Source organism: Lethenteron reissneri, chromosome 55 (assembly GCF_015708825.2).
Source record: "Lethenteron reissneri isolate LAM-NWPU_2019-01 chromosome 55, ASM1570882v1, whole genome shotgun sequence".
Taxonomy (NCBI): Eukaryota; Metazoa; Chordata; class Hyperoartia; order Petromyzontiformes; family Petromyzontidae; genus Lethenteron; species Lethenteron reissneri.
In genome coordinates this window covers 4,439,094-4,458,212 of record NC_083833.1, presented here as the reverse complement: position 1 = coordinate 4,458,212, position 19,119 = coordinate 4,439,094, and the positions used below count along the sequence as shown (strand labels likewise).

Sequence of the window (19,119 nt, the reverse complement as noted above, 5' to 3'; positions counted from 1 at the left end):
TATGCATGTAATTATTTTAATTTACAAACAAGAATTATCTACAGTGCAAAGTTAATTTGTCGATAGTTATATTTATGGTGGGCTTTCATTCACACCATTGGCCATATTACAACATTATCCTGAAGATGTTTGACAAAAACAAAACTAATTCTTCAAAAAAGTAAATTGACACACTAAGCGTACGTTTGAAAGAGAATATAGTTTTGTGGGGAAAAAAAGATGAATGTCATATAAGGCATATCTGGAACATTAACATAAAACATATTAAGTGTGTGTATAAAACAGAAATTGTATACTACTCAAGCTTTCTGCTCATTGTGAATACTTTCCGTTGTGGATACTGTTAGCTTTTGCCATGATACAGTAGGTAGCATCGACTAACTGCCATGGCTTATTTAATGAAAATAATACTTGCATAGAAAATTAAGGAAAGATAACAGTTACATCAACTAATGGGATTTCTTCACCAACGTTTTACAGCACTAATGCATACGTTTGGACTCAAATTTTACTTTACGTATTTTTAGTAATGTAACAGACCCTGGTTGTTTATTGCAATTCTCTTGGCTTTTCCATGCAATACCCCATAATCAGAAATAACAGTCCAGAAAAACTGATGCCCGAAAACTCAATCGGCATAATTACATGTCCAATAACAGCAGATTGTCGGTTCCAGTTAACGTGTGTGCAAGGAGTTAATAGTTTAATTTAAATTCGCCAGGAAAACAGGATTGAGGACACTGGTAACTCTGCATTAATATGCACATTTCAGAGGAGTGGTGCAACTACCTCCGTCTACATTAGTAGCACTCACGGACTTATTTTACACACACATTTGGGCGTGCGTAATATTATCTGGTTGGTATGTGTGTGTGCACGACCAGATTTGTATAACCTTAATGGCACCGGGGACAAGTTTGGTGTGTGTCTTACTTTCCCAAGCGTCTTATAATCCAGAGCATGTGTGTCCCGAGGAATGTATTTACATCCACCCTTCCTTTGAGAGTGGGGTTCATCACCGAGCAATAAATCACACCACTCAGATAACTGTCGAGGGTGTGAATGCATTCACATTATAGTATTGGTTTTTTTCAAATTGTGCACCCCTACTGATCTTTAATAAACCACGGGCTTTTATTAAGTGTGTACATACCCATCGTTGCAAACAAATCTCACGTCCTTTCCAAAGGTGAACGCTTCACCATCCCAGTAACCATGTTCACTCTCTCCTGGGAATCCACAGTTTTTGGCTGCAATATAAACGGATGATTTTTTAAAATATAAATTAGTTCATAGTAGTATTTTTAAAGATTATGAGTCTATTGCCTTCTCCAAGTCTGACATTAACAACAACCCGCAGTTTGCCACCAAGTGGCAGTGACGTCACCACGGCACTTGTGCCATGTGAGGTGCACTTTGAGGCCACGTGAAGTTTCGAAGTCTCACTGGCAGGTCATGGAATAGACGCAGTTGCCATGAGCTGAGATGACTGAGAGATACACCAAACAGTACATAACGATTAAGAGCCATGAATTCCCATTAATTAGTTTTGTTGCATGTGTATCTTTGTCATTTCAGAATAACGTACACAGTTTAAGTGTAATAGTTGAGCAACGCAGGCAAGTGATTTGGTGAATCGTGCAAATATTTGAAACACCCAAATCCGTTGAGCTGTGGTGGCCAATAGATGGCAGTATAGCAAATGGCATAGTGAAGCTGTGGCCCTTGAGATCGATCAATTCATGTCAAAAGTTAACACATTCGTGAAGAAAGGAGGATTTATCCACAAATTTGGCTGTCGCCTGATGCTAGTTGTAATTACTGGCGAAACGTCATACTCAGATTGTAAATGTGGATGGATTTACTCTCCGACACATTGATATTTATGCGATCTAACCCCAAAAAAACCTATATTTTGGATTACATCCGTCAATCACTTTCTAAAAAGAAAATAATGTTACGTTTCTTACAATGGCCCTTTTTCCTAGTGCTCACATAGAAGCCAGAATCTCAGTGAATAATAGGAGACCTCACTATATACCATGGTACCCTGATGTAAATTTAATTCTAGATTTGAAGTTTCCGTCACTGCAGGGATCCATACTCTTTGGTTCTTTCGGTAAAGTCACGTATAAAATATGAAATAAATTAAATCACGACGTTTCGATTGCAACACAAGCAATCATCATCAGGTGTGAAGACTACAGCTAGGATTTGTTTAGCTAAAGTGGGAGAGATGCTGTGGTAAGGGGTTATAGAAGTAAGAAAGGGGGAGGAGCCAGGGAGGGGGAGGAGCCAGGGAGGGGGGAGTAGGGGGAGGGTAGCATTGCGTGGAATGCTACTGGACGAGGGAGGAAAGTGGGCGGGGCTAGAAAGGTGCAGAAAACCAATGCCACTGCAGCAAAGCCAATGAATGACAACACAACAACAGTAGCAGACGTTGGAGAAGTGCAAAAAAGCCAAAACCACTACAGGAAGCCAATGAAAGACAACAAAGCAACAGTAGCAGTACTGCCAAACGAAGTGGACGACCACGTGGAAATGTATAGTAGTCAAATACTCTGGAAAGATCCAAAGAAAAATCCACCCCGGCACGGGGAGAACATGCAAACTCCATGTATATGTACAGGCGTCAGGGTCAGGATCGAACCCACGACCTCCTACATACCAGGCGAGGAATTTAACATCTTACTGCCGCGTGTACCTTAAGATAATGCAACAAAGGCTCAAAAGTGCACAAAGAGGCACGGAGAGATGCATGGTTGAAATTATATTAAGACAGAAAAGAGTAACAAGTAGATTAGAGATCATGCGCAGATTAAAGATGTCACATTGTTTAGAAAAGTAAGCGGGATTGGGCAGGACATGTTGCTATGATGGATCATGGCCGGTGATTCTCAAGACTAATGTGGGAATGGCAACCAAAGGATCAAACGCACCAAACAAAATGTCCGCCCAGATACCGAGTAAACAAATCAGCCGAGTGTGCAGGGGCTTCATACAGTGTTACATCGTTATTCGTAAATTTACTAGCCACAATTTTCGCTATCCATGAATTGCATTTGGAACGCTACACAACTGCATCGAGAGAGAGTGATGAGATCAAGTGATGAGATAAAGTGATCAGATAATAATGCATTTAATAGCTCATCTGTGTTTATGTAAGGTGATTCATTAAAACGATTATTTTTTTTGCGTAGGCCATATTATCTGTGAAATTTGCTATTCACAAGCACTTCTGAAACTTATCCGTCACGAATAACGAGGCAATACTTTAGATTGTTACATCATAGGACCATAGGAGATGGCTAAACCCTTGGAAAGGCATTCATCCAGTGGTACATTGATCATGGCTGACGATACTTACGTTCACAGGAGAATTGAACTGGACTCCACTCATTTTGGAGACACTTAATAGAGTAGGTTCTTCCTTTCACACTGTAGCCTGTATTGCACCGGAAGGTTGCTGTTTGACCATTTTCAAACGATGTTTGTCTTGCAAATTGTGGGTGCAAAGAACTATGTTGCACAGCTATTGGCTTTCCACAAGCGGCTGAAAGAAAAATAGTCATACAACACATACAATTTTAAGGAAAATTACGATTCGTTTTCAAAATGGTCTTGCTTTCATAGATGAAAAAACCTGCACAATATAATAGGTATAGGCCAAACATTCCAATTCTGACAAATTACCTATGTTTTACTCGATTGAGATTACACATAGAAACATCACCCCCAACTATGAAAACTCGGCAGGACCCTCCTGCAAAAGAGTGAGGCTCCGTAAGACTTTCCTGGGTGAACAAGTATCATAATAATAGTATATTAACTGCATTCGTGTTGATCTCTTTACTGTTCAAATGCATTGCAAGACAGCGAACTAACTATTTGGCCAAATAACAAAATATTATAGTTTGGCACACCAATTTTGCGATTATACTTCTGGCATTAACTACCTTTTGCTTGAGGAATAATGTTTAACAACACGAACAGCCCCAGAAGTTGCAAACCGCGTGCAGAACACATCTTGAGCTTGCATTTGCTTTTAGGTCCCATGGCTGCCTGAAACACAATATTGTTACAAAAACCCAAATTAACAGCAACAATATACTTGGAGTTAATACACTTTTAAAAGTTACATTTTATATAGGAATCTACGATAGCTTGCCCTTTTTGAGAATGGAAAATCATTCTACTTTAATATTGCGAATATGTCAATCGTGAGCAGAACTATTGAGCTGAGTTTGGCATCAGCTCATGTGCAGGTGCTGGGTGAATTGTTACAATGCATTACCAAATAGCACTGGATTAATCATGGCTATAACAAAAATGCAGGTAATGTTAGCCGATGAGAGGACGCATCCAGAAGCAGTAGCCCTGGGTACTAAGCATGGATATTAGGATGCATTTGTTGGCAGACATCCAAATTTAAGACATTTTCCCTATTTTTTCTCAAAGCTAAGAGAAAACTGCATGGATAAGCGCAGAGAATAAAAATCCACCATAAGATTCCACCCAAATCAGCGCAGATTATAATTCTTACCGTGCAATGTTTGAAACATTCTTTATTATTTAATGTACACAACGGGATGCGAAGCTACACGTTTGAAATTTTAATTTGTACATGAATAACGTAATGTATACTTTATAACATACTTTTTATAATTGTTTTAAAGTATTAAAAAGAGCTTGCAGGACTTACCAGTGACTTCTCCGTGCCGTGTGGTGCCAAGCTCCCAGTATGTGAGCCAGCATAACCCCGTTTCAAGTATTTAACCAACATTATTGGCAGGTCAGGACCTGGCTCCAAACTGCGATAAGAATTTGCTGACTTCAGGAGAACAGCACACGAAAAAATAAACATAGTTCGCTACAAACAGGCTGGAACTATACAGCACGAAAGGGTTCTGTTTAATGTCTTTTGACGAGGGAACTAAGATGCAGCATAACCACTTACAACATGCAGCTGGGCATTAGTGACTGATACAACTTCAAATTATGTTTTAGAAGGCCGAGAAAGCAAACATTTGGTTTAACTATACAGGGACTCCTCTATTCATATTCTTTGGGTCTTTCGGTAAAGGCACGTAGATAGGTTCAAAGAAAATAACAAAAAAACTACGACATTTCGATCGCAACACAAGCGGTCGTCATCCTGATGACGATCGTCAGGGAGTGAAGAAAAAAAATTACGTATTAATACTGTAATATGTATTTACTATGAAAGGCAAAATTCCGTAAAAAATAAGGTTGTTTTTTTATGTTTGGCAGAGGAAAGCAGATGTATTGCAGCACACCCACGTGACTTACAGGAACATCGTTTTTGACTTTTACAGGAATTTAAATAAAGAGTTGATGATTAACCATTTTTCAACAATTTATCGAGACAACACACATATAAATAAGGTCAAATATCGAGGGGGATTTCTCGATGCTTGGTTGAGAATCCCTTATTTACACATGTGAAACCCCAAAGAGACACAATGTCCTTTTGCAAGGAAGATGTGGAAATACATAGAGATGGAGAAATGGTTAATACAGTGACACACCTCTGTTACACATTGAAGTGAGGATTGCTGTAAAAGATAAGTAATGCTGTATTGAATCTAGATTTGAAATTTTCGTGACTGCAAGGATCCATACTCTTTGATAGGTATAAAAAATAAAATACATTTAATCACGACATTTCGGGCGCAACACAAGTGTCCGTCATCAGGTGGGACAACCACAGCAAGAAAAATTTCTGAAGTGGGTAAGCGGTATGGCGCTGCAGGTTACTTTTTTGATGAAGTTAAAGAGCGATTTGTGATCGCAGGCCATTGAGGCAGACTCCATCTCCGCAGCAACCCGCGACCACCACCCATCCTTGCAGCTCCTCACGGCTTTCCGAACCTCCGAGCGAAGGCTGCGGTAAGCCTCCTCATTCTCCGACGTGGGATGCTGTAGCCGATGAGAGTGGGCCTGTCGCTTTTTCTCAGCCAGCCTGAACACCTCCTCCGTCAGCCAGGGTCTCGGTGGAGGTCTGGACCGTGTACCCAAAGCAGCCATTGCAGCTGTATGAACCACAGTCCTAAATCTCACCCATTTCCCCTCGACATCTGGAGGAGTGGGGGATGATGGCAACCCCAGCCGCAAGTGATGATGACATTCTCGCTTGCAACTTAGATCAGCTAGCTGAGACCATGCCACTATGGGTTTGAAATGGGTCCTGGTTGTACACCCACCACCGTAGTGAAAGAATGGCAGGCGCATCTTACAAATGACAAGTCGATGGTTAGTGAGCAGATCAGCTCCGCGATAGGTCCTGGTGTCAAGGACATGGGCCCGCATCCGCTGTTCCATCACTGTGGAGTCCAGCAGATGTTCTTGCTCATACCCGACATGCATCCATGATGTTGTGTGGATGCGCCGATGCCGGAACAGCATGTTGGTAATTACAAGCCCATGGGCTGCGCAAAAGTCTAGCAGCCTTCTGCCGTTGTTATTGAGCTGATCTGGCCCATGCCTTGCAATCACTCCAGACCAGGCGCCAGCATCATGACCAAATCAGACATTGAAGTCACCCAACAAGATGACTATCCCGAGGGGCCACTTTAGCGAGTACCTGTGACAGGAGGTCATAGAAGGCATCTGACTCATCGGCCTTGCCTGCATCCCTCCACAGATGTTCGTCTTCGGTGGGGGCATAAGTAACCACGACCACCACTCATCGCCCCTGGTTGATGGGAAGGCGAGCCCAAAGTAGCCTGGGGATTAAAGCTTTCCACACCTCACCGCCACGCTCCCATGCCCCTTCATTCTTTTGTTCAGAAGAAGAGCCACTCCTTGTTGTTTGGCAGTCTCCTGCCCCGAGTAGAGGACTGTCCACCCCTCATGGTGGCAGGATCCAGAGCCGGTCCACCAGACCTCCTGAATACCACAGAGATCCAGGCGGTACCAGTCTGGCTCCCGACAGAGGAGTGGCAGCCTCTCCTCCGCAGTGAGCGTTCGAACATTCCATGTGGCCACCCACAGTGGTGTTTTGTTTCTGGAGGAGCCCCGGGGATAACGATTCAGTCTCCTGGCTCTGCCAAATGGGGTTTGGCCAGAAGACGTCATAGACGCCTGTCCCCCCGGGGCCTCCGGCACAAGCTTATTAATTAAAATTTTAGTCGTGGTTTGCTGGTAATTAATTGAAGGTGGAGGGGTTACCAGCCCCTCGCACATGTCCAGAGCCCCCATTTGGCCGCTCAATAGGCCCTCCCCCCACGGCACTGCCCAACACAGCGTTGCCGTCCGGCACCAACGAGGAGATAGGGGGTTGTTTTTGCCGGACAAATATTGCACAGTACTATATAAATCGTCATGCTAGGAGACATCTCTTCCGGACGCTAAAGTATCTACCAGAAGTGGAATAGCCTTCTAAAGAGAAGTATAAACCGTCCAGAAGAAGGATCCATCTTCCAGAAGAGGAAATATCTGCCGAAATAACAAGTCCAAAAGACGTGTTCCAGAAGATGAAAGCATCTTCCAGAAGAAGGTCACCAATGCCGAAAGTGAAAGCTCCTTTCTGACTGGGAGCATCTTCCAGAAGATAGCGGCGTCTTCCAGAAGAAGAAGCATCTTCCTTCCTAGAGCAGGAAGGCTCATTAACAGCTGATCCGACGGTGGCGATGGCTGTAAGTTCGTAGCCCCCTCGCCTTTCTTTTCTTCTTCTTACCACCGTTCTCTTCTCCGTGACCACGGCGCTCCTCAGGGATGTCGAAGCCACGGCCAAGAACTCCAACTCGCCGGCGAGGTGGACGTTCTTCGCTGATCGTCGGCGGATTGCGAGGAATGCGCCCGGCAATGATGACAGCACGAACAGCAGCGGCAGTGCTGGCTGATTTGTCCGGCCAAAGTCACGACGACATCGCGGACGACCTGAGAGAAAGCACTTTCAACGTGAGTCTGCGCTGTCTGTCTCGCTGTACGTGTGGTTTCATTTTTGTTTTAAATCCTAAATTATAACGACAACAAATAGGTCAAGGCGCGGCCCTGCAATTCATTTGGTCGCTTGCTTGCGGAAGGGGCCCTCTCAATTCCAGGGAGCTCTAGAAGACGTGTTATTTTTTGGCCTACTCTTCCAAGTTGGCCAGACGTATTGGGAAGAGAGGGGGTACGTGTACACCCACACTTGACCCCATGCACGCGGGGCCCGCCGAACCGACTACAGGTAGTCCCCGACTTACGACGGTCCGACTTACGATATTTCGATCTTACGATGGCGATAGCGATATGACAAAATTGTTAAATATTTTACATTTCACGCGGCAGGCAAACGCAGAAGCGTACGAGGTACGATGCTGTACGTTGGGACGCTGCCGGGATGTACTCAGGATTGTTTCCTGATAAAAACTTTCTATGAAATTGCAGTTCATATAGGTAGGCTAAGAATTTACCTTGTTTTTAACTCTAGATTTGAAGCTTTCGTGACTGCAAGGATTCATAGTCTTAGGTTTTTTCGGTAAAGTCACGTAGGTGAAAAATAAAGAAAAAATCTAATTAAAAAAATTATAGAAATAAAATAATAAATCATTGTTTTTAACGTTAAATTGTACTGTGCAATACAGTATTGTAATTAATAAATACATACAGTATATAATTTATACTTACGATGGGGTTGTCGTAACGCATCTCCGTCGTAAGTCGGGGACTACCTGTATAACCCTTTTATACTTGCCAGGTGGAGACAACGGAGGGCCTGGGTGGGTGGGATAAACCAAAAACAAACGATGGTGCCGGCAGATCGATCCGGTGACCAGTTTACACCACGGCTCCATCACGGCTCAATGTAATTCCCATTTGCTTGGGAATTACATTGAGAGAAACCAAAAGAGGAAGTTCTCAACGCGGACTGGAGGGCGTTACACCCAGGTTAAACATTATTCGTGCAAACGGATCGTTGGAATTGTGTTATACAAACCGAGTACGTTGGTGCGATGGGTGATAACTTTCTGTATGGTGAAAGAATAATGACCGGAGTGGTGGCCAAGAAATGGAACGCGTCTGAAATTCCTACGGCCACCAAGGAGATGGAACGATGAAATCTATACGCGTGCAGGTGCAGAACTGTGATAGGTGGTGGTGACCAGCGGAGGCCTTCATCCAGCAGTGGATTGATCAAGGCTGATGGTGACTTGTAAAACGTTACCAGATGATCTACACTATGTCCAATAACGACTGTATAAACCTCCCTCACCCACCGCCGTAAGAATAGTGGAATTTCCACCATAAGAATGTGGAATTTCCACCAGTGGTTCAAGGCTGCCTTCTGGTGAACTGGTTAAATGACGTCTGAATGGCTGCTAAATATTTGAAATGTGCGAGGTTGAGATCTCACATATATGGCAAACTATACCACTGGAAGTGTACTTTTTTTTATTTTACACGCTTTTATTTAACTCACTCTGTCTGTTGTCGTATCCTCAAAAAATCTTGTAACTCAATTTTTACCCACTTCCCAATGTGGTATCGACTGCAAACTTGGTATACTTATGTCATACTGATGACAATACTATTACATTTTTTTATGTTTTAATAATCTTTTTTACATGTTATGTTTCGGCTTGGGTTTAATTGTCCACGCTCAACTCACGTTGGCTGTAAATCACCAAAGTCCCTTACGTTATGGCAAGCTTCGGAGCCACTTCCTGGAGTCGTGGAGTTCTGCCATTACTCGTACGGTACATTTCATTAAAGCGTGTTTAAAAAAAAAGTATTTTTAACTATAACTTATTTAATGCTTATCTCTTCACTTAAAATTCACCACCCATCCGTGTTTTCAAGTAGAGTTCAGCGTTCAAATGTAATACTATTCCTAGAATATTCCCCACTTGACCCTTTCCATGTACCTTTAAATCAAGGCTCACCACCTGGTGATTCTGCGTTGTCACGAGTGCACAAACAACAAAAACAACGAGTCATCATTCGTTAATGAAACTTCCTGAAAAGGAAAAAAACACAATAGGTGACGTTTCGGGCGATAGCCCCTAAATAGTACATCAAAGGCTTGACTCTCCACCCTGGTGCTTCCATGTTTCATACATTTATTTTTCTGACGTGCTTATCCTCGCTGCTTATCGCATGTCCCAGGTATCTGTGTCGACTTTCAACTTGTCTTGAGAATGGTACCATTCTTGCCTTATATCTCACCTAGTCCATTCTTTGGGATCTCTGAAATCCATCTCGCCATTCTCATTGCAAATGTAAGTAACACAGCAGTGTTATGCACAGTTAGAATATTTGCATAGAATGCTATTGGGATCACCACTTATTTATCAATACATTAAATTAATTTACCTTTTCAAGTTGTAGGAGCAGTTAAAGCCTAACAACGCCGTGCAGGTCGTGAGGGTTCACCATACCCCCTCTCTACTCTGGTCAGGGTTCCCGATGGGGAACACAGGACAATTGATTTTGCTGTACTGCCCTCAATAGCCCACAATGCTGATAACGTCTGCTTTATTGTTGTTGAGCATTCTGGTAACCCATTTAAACACTTATTGTCTACATTGAAAACGGATTTCTTTTGAACTGCCTTTTGTGTTCAGTTTGTCGTTCCCCTACACCTCCAATTTGCACGTTTGTGGACGTACATACAGGCTCAAAGCTGTTTAGTTTCCATGGACTCACAGGTTCTGGAGCATTTCAGGTGTTTTGTCAATGGCTAGGTGTGGAGCATGAAGGCAAATAATGCCTCTGTTGGCTTGGCAGTCTTGTCATTGCACGACGCGCAAGCCACTGCACACTTCCTGATTTGTGTTCTTTGGGGGTTTCCGTGAAATGCAAACTGCTCGTAAAACAAAGTGCCGCTTTGCAGGGGCAAAATCTTGCATCCTTCGATTCCAGTGGAAACTGACATCAGCAGTCTTCGTGGAAGCCCCGTTATGAAGTGTCTGGCCCATTTGGCGAGATGTCATCTGCCTTGCCTGGTATACAGGAGCACGTGGGTTCGATCCCGACCCTGGTGCCTGTATGTTTGGAGTTTGCATGTTCTCCCTGTGGTTGTGTGGATTTTTTTCCTGGTCCTCAGGTTTTTCGCTCCTCATTTAAGATGTTCATTTAGAATATTTGACTGCTATACATTTTCACATTATAATTCAATTCGCATATGAAAAAGAGCTATATAGTTATGTTTATAGTTTTTTAAAGTTTATAGTTTATTAAAGGATTCAATATTGGGCCTCCCTATTTTACTGCATAAGGAGAGTTCTGTACTCCAGCAGTTATGAATGAGACAATTTTCACCCGCATTGTTATATTACCTTAAGAAACATTTAATGAAACATGATTATTTGTTTTTGATGGATCAGTTGGCCTAGATTTTCTGTGTTTTATGATTGTGCTTTAAATAAACACGGTGTTTGTACTGTTGGTAGTTAGCTGCTGATCCTAAACACAAGTAAGATTGACGCACACATTTTGGAACAGAGTTCCCAATGTGGTTGAATTTCTTGTCAGGCACGTGGGTTATTTCCAGAAAGGAAAACTACACTCGTTTAAGTATCCGTCCATTCTGATTTGGAATATCCTGTGGCGCTTAGTCATGGCATTTCTTCTAAATTAGATTCCAGGATGAATAACACGTCCCTGTTTTATTTCCAGTTGCATAAATAGACACTGGTAAATGTTTTACATTATCTGGCTCTTCTCATGTATGTTTGCAAACTTTTGTTGGAACATGTTATTGATACTGATTTTGCTATAATCCAGCCAGATGGCACTGTGATGGGAACACTTGACTCACAAATTCCAAGCTCATTTTCTGGTAAGGGGTTGGCATAATCCCTTCGGGATAGTTAAAGTGTGGAAAGTCAACAGTGGTTGTCAATGGAAAATACTGATTCCTGCTGTAGTAATGTGATATTGCGCAGCCGGCTGACGGCCACTAACAGAGGTGGCCATCACCCCACTGCTCATGTGGTGTGGATTGCAGGAGGGGAATCGGCCATTAACGGAGGAGAACTAGAAATCTGCAATGTTTTGTGGGTTTCAGGCTCAACAGTCCAGAAGAGTTTCTGGAGGAGCCACGGATTACAAACACTTGCGGATTTTATTAGTGTGGATTTTGTGGCCTGCTGTAGCGTCACATTGTTACATTGTTTAAAGGGTTACCCAAAACCTGGCGATAACAAATCAGCACAAATAGGAATATCCTTATATTATGTATTAGTCAGCATGGTATGCCTATTTTAGCATGTATCGATGTTTGGGTCCGATCGTTTGAGTAAAATGTGTGTTGTACACCCTCCACCACCCAACACAGTCAATTAAAAAAGTTGTCTCGTGGACAAACGTGCCAGGCTCAACCCTACAGCGTAGCCTTCGAGGTCTCACGTCTCGGTAGCATTCGGATGATTGGGTCAAAGGCTAGGTGTGAACACATGAGGAAGGATATGCCTGTGCTGGCTTGCCAACCTTGTTATTGCACAATAATAGAGACGCATAAGCCACTGCAACTTCTTGATTTTTGCTCAGAGGGGGTTTCCGTGAAATGTGAAACTGCTCCGAAAATAAAACGACACTTTGCAGAGGGGCAAAGTCTTAACATCCTTCGAATCCAATGGAAACCGACATTGGCAATCTTCGTGGAAACCCCCGTTAAGAATTATCTCGCCTACGTGCAGTATTTGAACGTTAAAATAATACAGTGCATGCTGGATGAGTGCCCGTGGACGCCATGCGGGCCGTGAGGGTTATTTGATTATGCTTCACGATGCTGGGCAGCAGTGTGTCGGTGAAATAATACGGTAAATATATACGATACTAGCGGTTAGTACCCGGCGTTGCCCGGGCGAAAAAGGCAGACACATGTAGTTAGACACGCAAATCCATTGATACACACACATAGAGTTACACGCACAAATGGACTCACACATACATATATAGACTGAACAACAACCGCCATTCGACACTAAGTGGTGGTGACGTTACAACAACGCTTGTGCCAGGCTATGTGCACCTTGAGGCCACTTATTCAAGTGTCATCTTCATGCCCACATTTTCTGTCATGTGGCACATCCTTTTGCATCCCAAGCCTCATTTTTACTCGTGTCTGGGAAAATGAAGTGATGCTTTACACGGGCAAAGTTTTTTTACATCCTAAGAGCCCAGAATGGGTTACTTTGTGGATAAAATGAGTAAAATCCCAGATAATCCCACAGATAATAGGATCCGTGATATTGGTCGCCTATATCACCACAGATTAGAGGACACATTCTACTGTCCTGTGTTGCAGTTGTGAATGAGACAACTTCCATTCGCAATGTGTCATACAAGCGAAAGAAGAACTGTTTTTTGTGTGATTTGGTTACGTAAAGTGCGAAAGAAGTTCAACATACATAAATATAAAATTATATATCATGACGTTTCAATCACAACACAAGCGGTCGTCCTCAGGTGGAAAAAAAACAATCCAGCAGTGGAACTGCTGAACCAGCGAGAGAGCTGTTACAACAAGAGGTTATTTATGTGGCGATGGGCAAGCAAGCGTGGTCTGAGCTGGAAAGGAATTCCATCCCTGGGCGCAAGCACGTCAGTTGTGTTAATGGGGGAGATTAGGGAGAGAGATTAGGGAGAGAGATTAGCATAAAATGAGCTTCCGTCTCCGCATAAGAGTATCATCCCCGCATATGCGCACAACAGCAGTGTTAATGGGAGATTATCACTATGTTGATGGGAGACATTAGGCAGGGAGATTAGGGGGATTAGTAAGTTAATGTCATGTCTGTGTAACACAAGCTGCGGTGCTACCAACTGCAAGAGCATCCACGCAAGAGAACCACAGCAATGGTGGTCGTGCTGACCTCAGGCCCTAGTGCCATGTGAGCGAATAGCGAAATCGCCCATTCCCCAACAAGACATGAACCCAGTTTTGGAAATCCACTTTCCAAGGGGGCCAGGCCCTTCCCTCCGAGAACTATCCAATTCAAATTTCTACACGGAGCCGACATGACCAACCAGAGAACAGGGCTAGGTTTGGTACAGCCTCATCTCCGGACTGTCTGAGGTGCCCCCCGTGTGTAGTACACGATTACGAACATGCTTTCCGGTCATGTACAACTATAGCTTACGTCTACGAACAAATAATGATGAGATTTACAATACACGTGTAAACATAAGTGTGGAAACTACACAGCAGGGTCTGAGATAAGTGGGACTGACTCCAGATCAGAACTTTTTGTTAAGGACTTTCAATATAGTGGGCAGGAAAACCATATTGAGTACGTGGAAGTATCACGAACCCCCCCTGCCCTTCCCATACTCAATGGCTGAATTAATTCAGCCCAATCTCAGCGCTGCAGCAGTCCTGAGCCTATAAGCTCGTAGACAAGGAAGAAGAATACACACGACACATGGGGTCCATTCCTAAATATTACACAAGTCTTAAATACCTTAGCCCAGAACTGCAATGACCTGCCCCCCCCTCCCCCCCACCTGCTCTGATGAGTCCGATGTACCTGATACCTTCGATGCCTCTGGTAACATCGTCCAGAACTTCAGGATGTTGCAATGTATTAGGTAAGGGAAGATGTGGAATAAAACATTTAACATAAAAAAAGTAAAGCAACAAGTAACTAAGATGATAGGGTGCCTTACAAAAATAGTCGCGTGGAGGTCGGAGCTATAACAGAAGATTGGACAGGCCCTGACAAAGCCATGGAGGGATGACATCATGCACGGGCTGAAAAACAGTGTCTGCAGGGCGTACAGGATTGCTTGTGCAATGGTAGTGATACAATTACAAGTCAACAGGGAAGAAACTGCATTAATGCGGTCAGTGTCTCTTTCCCAATATTGAATTGGCTTTAAGACTGAATCTGCTCAGGCATCATAGGTGGTTATTCATTTTTGTACCGTGCAATCCAACAGCAGTTGTTAAATGGGCAACTGCTGTTGATGAGAGAAAAAGAAACCAGGTCACGTTTTGTTTGCTTAAGTAAGCAAATAACAGTGCTGGAAAACATTTGTTCGGAAAGCCCATTGGTTGGTGAATCACAATGTTATTTTGAACAATACAAATATTTCCCATGTTTATTTCAACATTGTAAAAGGTAATATACAATATAGTTTGTCAATAGTGTGTATAAAACATATGAAATGCTGCCGTGGTGGAAGGGTGAGAGAGTGAACTGTGCAAGAGGTCGCCAGCTCGGCTGTTCAAATGTAGGACACGTTTCTTTAACCCCCCCCCACCTCTGTCCACGCAGCAATATTATTCGGTTCACCGTAGTTGCTCGACCAACAGGTCACGTGTGGTTGAGTAAAGTGCGGGAACTCGCCACCTTTCCACTACTTCTGGCCAACATGGAAGAGGAGGCCAAATACCCTCTTGAGCTCCCTCTAAGTGGAGAGCTGCACTTATACTTCTGTTAAAACGCATAAATGCCAATACATTTCGAGATGTCATTACAAGTTGTGTTTGGTGCTTGTATTGAATAGTATATATGTTTCTTTACCAGACAAGTAGTTGCATATTAAAGAATACTGAGAGGTTCTTGAATAATCTGTCTGTGAAGTGTTTCAACCATCTCACTTTGTTTCGTTGTCTTTCTATTTCACAGCAATCCTTTAAAGATGATGATGGCAGTCAAATGACTCTGGCTTGGGTTGGAAACAAGTCTGGGGTAAGATGCATGTTTACCAATTGCCTATTTTTTTATCTCTACCTAATCCACGATGTTTTTAATCTAGTATAATATTTTGGGTAAAATTACGACATGGATAATCAACGTTTTTGGGTTTAGATCGCGTTATTTATAAATGTGTCGTAACCCTCCACCACCCGACACGGCCAATCAGTAAAAAAAGTGTCACGTTGACAAAAGACAATTAGTTCACTGCTTTAGCCCACCGGTGTGTTGAAGCGTGAAACCACAACAATTTACAATTTGAGTACGACGTTTCGCTGGTAATTGCATCCAGCATCATCGGGCAATTCGCCAGAATGGGGGTCGCGAAAGCCTACGTGTTAAACTTATCACATGGAGCTGAACTTGAAAATAGTTGTGACTCTAGAACATTGCGTCTTGAGTGTGCTTTCAATGAGTGTGCTTTTCATGCGTGCGTAGGCAATCGATTAGCACGGTTGGCTATGTACGGTGCAAAAGAAGTTCTACATACAGGCATACATATGTACGTCAGGCCAGAAGCAGGAATTCACCGTCGTGCATTTGTATGAAAACTTTCAAATAAAATGAACAATGACCTCTAAAAATAATAGCTCTTCTCTTATAGTATGTAGTCCTTGGGTTTTGAGCTGTCTAACATGAGTTTACATTTTTAGATGTATGTATGGATGTTTAACTTATTTCGTACCGGCACTTCACCAAAGAAACCGCTAGTGCACATGCTGATGGTGACAGTTCAGAGTTCTGAGATGGATTTGTGGAGTTGGCAGAAATGATCAGTTTAACACGTAGGCTTTCACGACCAATATTATTCATAATAAACGTTTTTAGGTTAGATCGCGTTATTTATAAATGTGTCATAACCCTCCACCACCTGACACGGCCAATCAGCAAAAAAGTGTCACGTTGACAAAATAGAAATAGTTCACTACTTTAGCCCACCGGTGTGTTGAAGAGTGAAACCACAACAATTACAATTTTTGAGTGCGACGTTTCGCTGGTAATTGCATCCAGCATCATCGGGCAATTCACCAGAATGGTGAGGCTCTGCTCTTGCTCCCGGTCTTAAATAGAGCAGCAGCAGCAGCAGGGTGACGTAATAATTTAACTTATCATTGCACCTGTTGTCTTTTGTCAACGTGACACTTTTTTGCTGATTGGCCGTGTCGGCAGAGGTCGCAAACAGGTCTTTATTCCTTACCCGTACCCGTACCCGGCCGCACCAGGGTTGCAAATGGGTACCCATACCTGGCCTACCTTCCGTACCCGTACCGGCAGCCAGGGTCGCAAATGGCTACCCGTACCCGTACCCGGCCGGGTACGGGTAGCCGGGTATCGGGTAGGGTACGGGTATCGGGTACCCGGTTGCGACCTCTGCGTGTCGGGTGGTGGAGGGTTACGACACATTTATAAATAACGCGATCTAACCCAAAAACGTTTATCATGAATGGCAGAAATGATCTTGTGAAAAATGAAGAAGTACAATGACGAGTTAAGGTAGAGTCGATAGAGGAGAAATTGAGTGAGAATCGACTGAGATGGTTTGTACGTGTGGCCAGAAGGTCAGAAGACTAAATTGAAAAGAAAGTTCAAAAGGTCAGAATACAACATTGCAAAGAAAGTCCACGCAAAGACCTTGAAAGAAAAGGGAAATTTGAGGGAGACCGAAGAGAGAGAATACTTGGAAAGAAGATTTAAATTTGTGGGACAAAAAGCTCGGCAGAAGTGACTGGCATTAACATATTTTGTTCTCGGGAATCACACTCTAGACTCGTGAGACAGCTGAGGTATGTGTGCAGAAGATAAGAGATAGTGGCTGCCATGTTTAGTGTGGCCAGGGAATGCATGTAAAAGATAATATCTGCACTATTTATTTATTGGGTTAGTTTAAGTTAGATATATCTTACACATTTTAAACTTTAACCTGTCATCGAACTGTTCCGTCTGCTCCGTGATTGTGTGACCTACATGTTCACATGGGGTTCTATGTCTTACAGACAGTCTGCTGTAGTTCCCAGTAGAGGTTGTTGTTGCTATGTGTAATTTTAAATTTTGGCAAATTTGGACCATAACGCTGGCAAACAATGGCCTACTGTCTTCGAATGAGTCCCTCTGTAAATCTTGAATGTCCATTGTGAAGTAGCGGGCATGTGTATATTTATGGATTAATAAATACCCGCATTATTAACAGTGTGGCCTGCCAGATTCAATCCACGAACCTCTGCTATAGGTGATAAACGCACTATTGTTGGGCCATGTCACCGACCACTTACATTCGATCATGTGCAGAGTACCAACTGTGACATATACGTGTGCAAAGAAGAATGGAAATATACGTGCCCGTAATTAAACTCATAATGTGAAGAACTCAAATTTTGGGAACAAACACAATTCAGAGACTTGCCGATTTGGGCAGGACACATCTCACGAATAGAAGATGCCCAAAGGACGAGAATAGCGAAAGATTGGCAGCTCAAGAAGAGATTTCAACCCCCAAGAACAAATCGCCGCAGAGCACTGAGATTAAGCAATCGTGTACAGGAGTAAGCGGTCATGTATCATGGGGAGGGGGGGGGGGACAGTCTTCTTCCGTATGGCTGCTGATGTAGATGCAGAGCGACAACTGCAATATCCGCGTCAGAAGCAGCGGATTGTATCAGCTGTATCGTTTGTGTTTGTGGATTGGGTATTGCATCGTAAATATGTTGTGCGGTCCATTCTGGATGACCACAGTCGCACAGTGAGGGATAGAGATGGTGTGTGGAGCCTTTCATCTAGCAGTGAATGTGACACACATGATGATGATGTTAATGATGTCAGCAATAAAAACATTCTTATTTTAAAATGTTGCATTCTCCTTATTTTAAAATGCTCCCCAAACTTGTTCTTCGTGTATATAAAGTTATATAAATATGGCCACGAGCTTACACACACACTGGATCACAAGATGCACTCCGAACCTCTTCTGTATAATACAAGGGGAGAAAAGTGTGTTTATAATCCCGTGTTGCCTTCCCATTTCCTTAGGTTGTGTTGGCATTAACAGCAAGAGACTTCAATGTGCCATTCTTGCAGCTGTTGTTTGATCGAAGCAAACTCTACATAAGGTATTTATAGAACCAAAACACACACTTGAGCTTGGATAATCATCACGTCTGTGTTGCTGTTGTAAGCTGAGGATATTAATGATTCATAATTTTATACATTTGGTACTTGCGCCATTCTTATAGCGCAGGACTATTGCCAAGGCGCTATGTTTCGCAGACTGATGTAGTTCACCGGTAGGGGGCGATGCTGCTACGTGCGATTCCAAATGAGTAACACGCCGATCATATTTTTTAATTCGGACCACGATGCCAGCACACAGTGGTCAAATCAATTTGAATGACATTTTTAACATCAAACATAGCAGTGAAAAACCTCTCCTGAAAAAAATCTGGAGGCTCGGTGAAATTTTCCTGGATAACAA

At 43.0% G+C, this 19,119-nt stretch overlaps 2 protein-coding genes across 3 annotated transcripts in view; one reads left to right on the top strand and one right to left on the bottom strand.

Moving 5' to 3' along the window:
- LOC133356666 (sushi, von Willebrand factor type A, EGF and pentraxin domain-containing protein 1-like) overlaps window positions 1-4,798 on the bottom strand; it is a 77,348-nt gene extending 72,550 nt beyond the window's left edge. For both annotated transcript variants that reach the window (XM_061574304.1, XM_061574305.1), the window contains exons 1-4: window positions 4,703-4,798; window positions 3,957-4,062; window positions 3,368-3,553; window positions 1,154-1,250 (exon numbers count right to left, since the gene is read on the bottom strand). In XM_061574304.1, the coding sequence (XP_061430288.1) occupies window positions 1,154-1,250; window positions 3,368-3,553; window positions 3,957-4,062; window positions 4,703-4,783 (470 nt within the window). In that variant the 5' untranslated portion in view covers window positions 4,784-4,798. The remainder of the gene's footprint in view (window positions 1-1,153; window positions 1,251-3,367; window positions 3,554-3,956; window positions 4,063-4,702) is intronic.
- Window positions 4,799-5,761: 963 nt separating this feature from the next.
- LOC133356680 (sortilin-like) overlaps window positions 5,762-19,119 on the top strand; it is a 50,160-nt gene continuing 36,802 nt past the window's right edge. The window contains 5 exon segments of the mRNA XM_061574319.1: window positions 5,762-5,773; window positions 7,671-7,859; window positions 7,861-7,923; window positions 15,585-15,647; window positions 18,678-18,757. Of these exon segments, the coding sequence (XP_061430303.1) occupies window positions 5,762-5,773; window positions 7,671-7,859; window positions 7,861-7,923; window positions 15,585-15,647; window positions 18,678-18,757 (407 nt within the window).